Consider the following 3,135-nt stretch of genomic DNA (forward strand, 5'->3'; position numbering starts at 1 on the left):
ACTTACTAGGAGGTCCCTACTACTCCATATTTTGTAAAATTGGAAATGAAATAAACTATTTTTATTTTTATTTTTTATATTATATATTTCCAGATACCATCACACACAAAGTCCGCCAATGGTGTGGGCGCTTAGATGTTGCCTCATGGAGTTATGTAAGGAGACTCTGCCAAAATCTTGGGCCCGCCACGCCGCTACCACAGCTCATTTCCAAAAGAAAATTCAAGATTACGGATTCGAATTCTTCATTCCGAAACCGGAGGACAGACTTGCAACCGTCACGACTGTAGTTATTCCGAAAAGATGCAAGAGTGATGAATATTTAAGATATATGCGGGAAAAGTAAGTTTTGGTGATTACTAATTAACTCATTTGTTTTTGGGAAAAATACATATAGGGTATTTCGAAACAATTCAGAGTTTAAAAAGTAACAAAATAGATTTAAATTTGAAAATGAATGAATAATTTATTTGTCATTTTCGATAGCGATTAAAGTTTAATTAAATTAGTGTTTTCTGTTTACTCCGTTGCTTAATCTACATCGTAAACAATTAATCTACCTCAAATGCCAGCATTAAAGGATTGTAGTAAATGCCCTATACGTTTCTACATCTTTACCCTACCTCTTTAGATTAAGTCTCCTTAACCTTCTTACTCGATAGGATACGTATACGAATACTATCCACTATTTAAATGCTAAAACGTGTTTAGACAAATAAAGCGCTTTTTTCTAGGAGCGATTTATGGTATGATTTTTGTGTCTGGCTACAAAGGCATATAGGTTTATTTGAAGCGAAATACGTCATTTTCATAGGAATTTCCATGGGTTACGCGGGTACAGTTAACATAGTTCTAAAATTATTAATTTAACCATTGTTTACAGACACGATATAGTTATGTTTGGAGGCTTGGGCCCAACAGCTGGTAAGGTTCTACGTGTCGGAATAATGGGAGTTAACAGCCATGTGGAAATAGCTACGAAGGTTGCAAATGCTATGGCAGACACCGCGCGGGCCGTTATGAAGAGTTCAATATAATATTTTTTGTATTAGTCTATTTGTTTGATAAACTATATCCATGTCCATAATATTTTATAACTTATAGTTTACATTTAGTTTCAAAATTTGCCACGGTTCGGCGAAGTGACGCAGGTTTGAATCCCGCCTCGTTTACCATTTTTTTTTTATTCTTAAAAATTTATTCATAGTTGTTTAACGTTTTTTTTTTTTAAGTTATACCTAATTTATTAATAAACAAATCTATATCTATACCTGTTTTATTCCGATCTACATTACTTCTTTAAACTAATAATCTTTAAGGTAATGCCAAAAATCAATGAGTATCTAACACAAAGTATTTTGTATAAAAGAATGTCATCTTCGCCCCTTATTATTCGATTGCACTTGGCTCAGGATAACGATAACTAAAAATTTTAAAACCTTACAAAAAAGTGTCCACGGCGGCGCCGGGGCAGGCAGCTAGTGGCATATAAAAACAATTTTAAGGCGCGTTAACCAGCGAACGATAGCATGCGAACGTATACGAGGCTGGCAAGCGACGTCCGCCCGGGGCGGGGCGAACTTGCCAAATGTGCCATCCGATAGCGCCAGAACATTGTAGCAAATTTACAGCCACCCTATTAGCACTAAATCTAAACATTAACCCGATTCCGGTAACCAAACTTCACTGTTACTCGCTACGAATATCGGTCACAGCGAGCTGAATATATTTTCGCGCGACACTCGTGCTTTTGGCGACCAGCACTTGGTATTTATGTTTATATGCGTACAATAAGCTATTAACTAGATGTAAAATATAATGTTCATTATATCAGCCAATGTCATATTAGTTAATTACAACACGTATGAAGAGAAAAAATCCCTTGTCTCTTATTGGGTATGGGGCAGTAATATACATTTGTGTCATGATCGATTTTTTGTAGACAAGTAGGTGATCAGCCTTCTAGGTCCTGCCAGACCGAGACATTTTATTGAAAGTCTCCACTGGGATCCGAATCCAGAATCAGAACCCGGTTCTACGCTTACGCGTTAACCACTCTACCAAGGAGGAGTGATTTTTTCACACAGGTGTGAAAAGGACCCCTCTAAAATGTAAATGTCAATAATAGTAAATATCAATAGTAGTAATAAAAGATATGCGAAAGGATTGCCGACACGACTGGAATAAAGGAAAGGGCCTCCACACATTGTACTCAACACAGAAATATTCGCATGAGCTCTACCTGTGGATTAATTAATTTTCAGTTTTTATAAAGAAGCCTTTCCATGTGTCGGCGTTAATAAAATTCGTTCCAAAATGTTGAAAAATGCTCTCAATAGAATAAATGTTATCTATAGGTTTATTACGAAGTTTTGTATATTATTCAGCGGAATTTTCTGTACCAGCCCAATATATTTCTTAATACAATAACTTATAATACATCATATAAATAAATGTCCCTACTAATATTAGATATGCGAAAGTCTGGCTGGCTGAACCGAGTTGGATGAAGTTTGATACCAAGTTATCTCGAGACCTGAGATGGGACATTCCGAAAATCCCACGGAAACGGAAACTATGCTGGTTTTCTTGACTGAAAAATATATGTCAAGCAATAACAACTTTATTTATGGTTATTTATGCTGCATTTTTTTCCAGTATATTAATCATCATCGTTATCATCATCATCAGCCCATATATGTTCTGACTGCTGGGACACAGGCCTCCTATGAGGGTTTAGAGCGTTTAGGCCATAATCCACCACGCTGGCCAACTGCGGGTTGGCAGATCTCTCATGTCAAAAGGTTTTCTCACGATGTTTTCCTTCACCGTTTCGAGCAGTGGTTATTTTATTGACATGTGCAGATAAATTGAAAAATCAATTTATTTCCTGCACGCTCGTAGTCTCGAACCTCGACTTATCGAAGTCCGAGTCCTCACCACTGAACCACCACTGCAGTATATTAATATCTCCACTTAAAATTGCACACAATCATACAAATAGGAGAGATAAGTATTAAACGTATTATTATTATAATCGGCCTAGGGTGAAAGATATCATATGTAAAATACGCAATTGCTATCATATTGTGCCACTATACTTTATCATCAATATAAATAGAAGAAAAAGAAAGT

General features: G+C 36.2%; 1 protein-coding gene across 1 annotated transcript in view; it reads left to right on the plus strand.

The window, feature by feature from the left end:
* The window catches only part of LOC119830950 (serine--pyruvate aminotransferase), a 21,673-nt gene extending 20,507 nt beyond the window's left edge, over positions 1-1,166 (plus strand). Inside the window, exons 6-7 of the mRNA XM_038354143.1 lie at positions 94-342; positions 884-1,166. Of these exons, the coding sequence (XP_038210071.1) occupies positions 94-342; positions 884-1,037 (403 nt within the window). The 3' untranslated portion in view covers positions 1,038-1,166. The remainder of the gene's footprint in view (positions 1-93; positions 343-883) is intronic.
* The last annotated feature ends 1,969 nt before the right edge of the window (positions 1,167-3,135 follow it).

This window comes from Zerene cesonia, chromosome 12 (genome assembly GCF_012273895.1).
Source record: "Zerene cesonia ecotype Mississippi chromosome 12, Zerene_cesonia_1.1, whole genome shotgun sequence".
NCBI classification, from domain to species: domain Eukaryota; kingdom Metazoa; phylum Arthropoda; class Insecta; order Lepidoptera; family Pieridae; genus Zerene; species Zerene cesonia.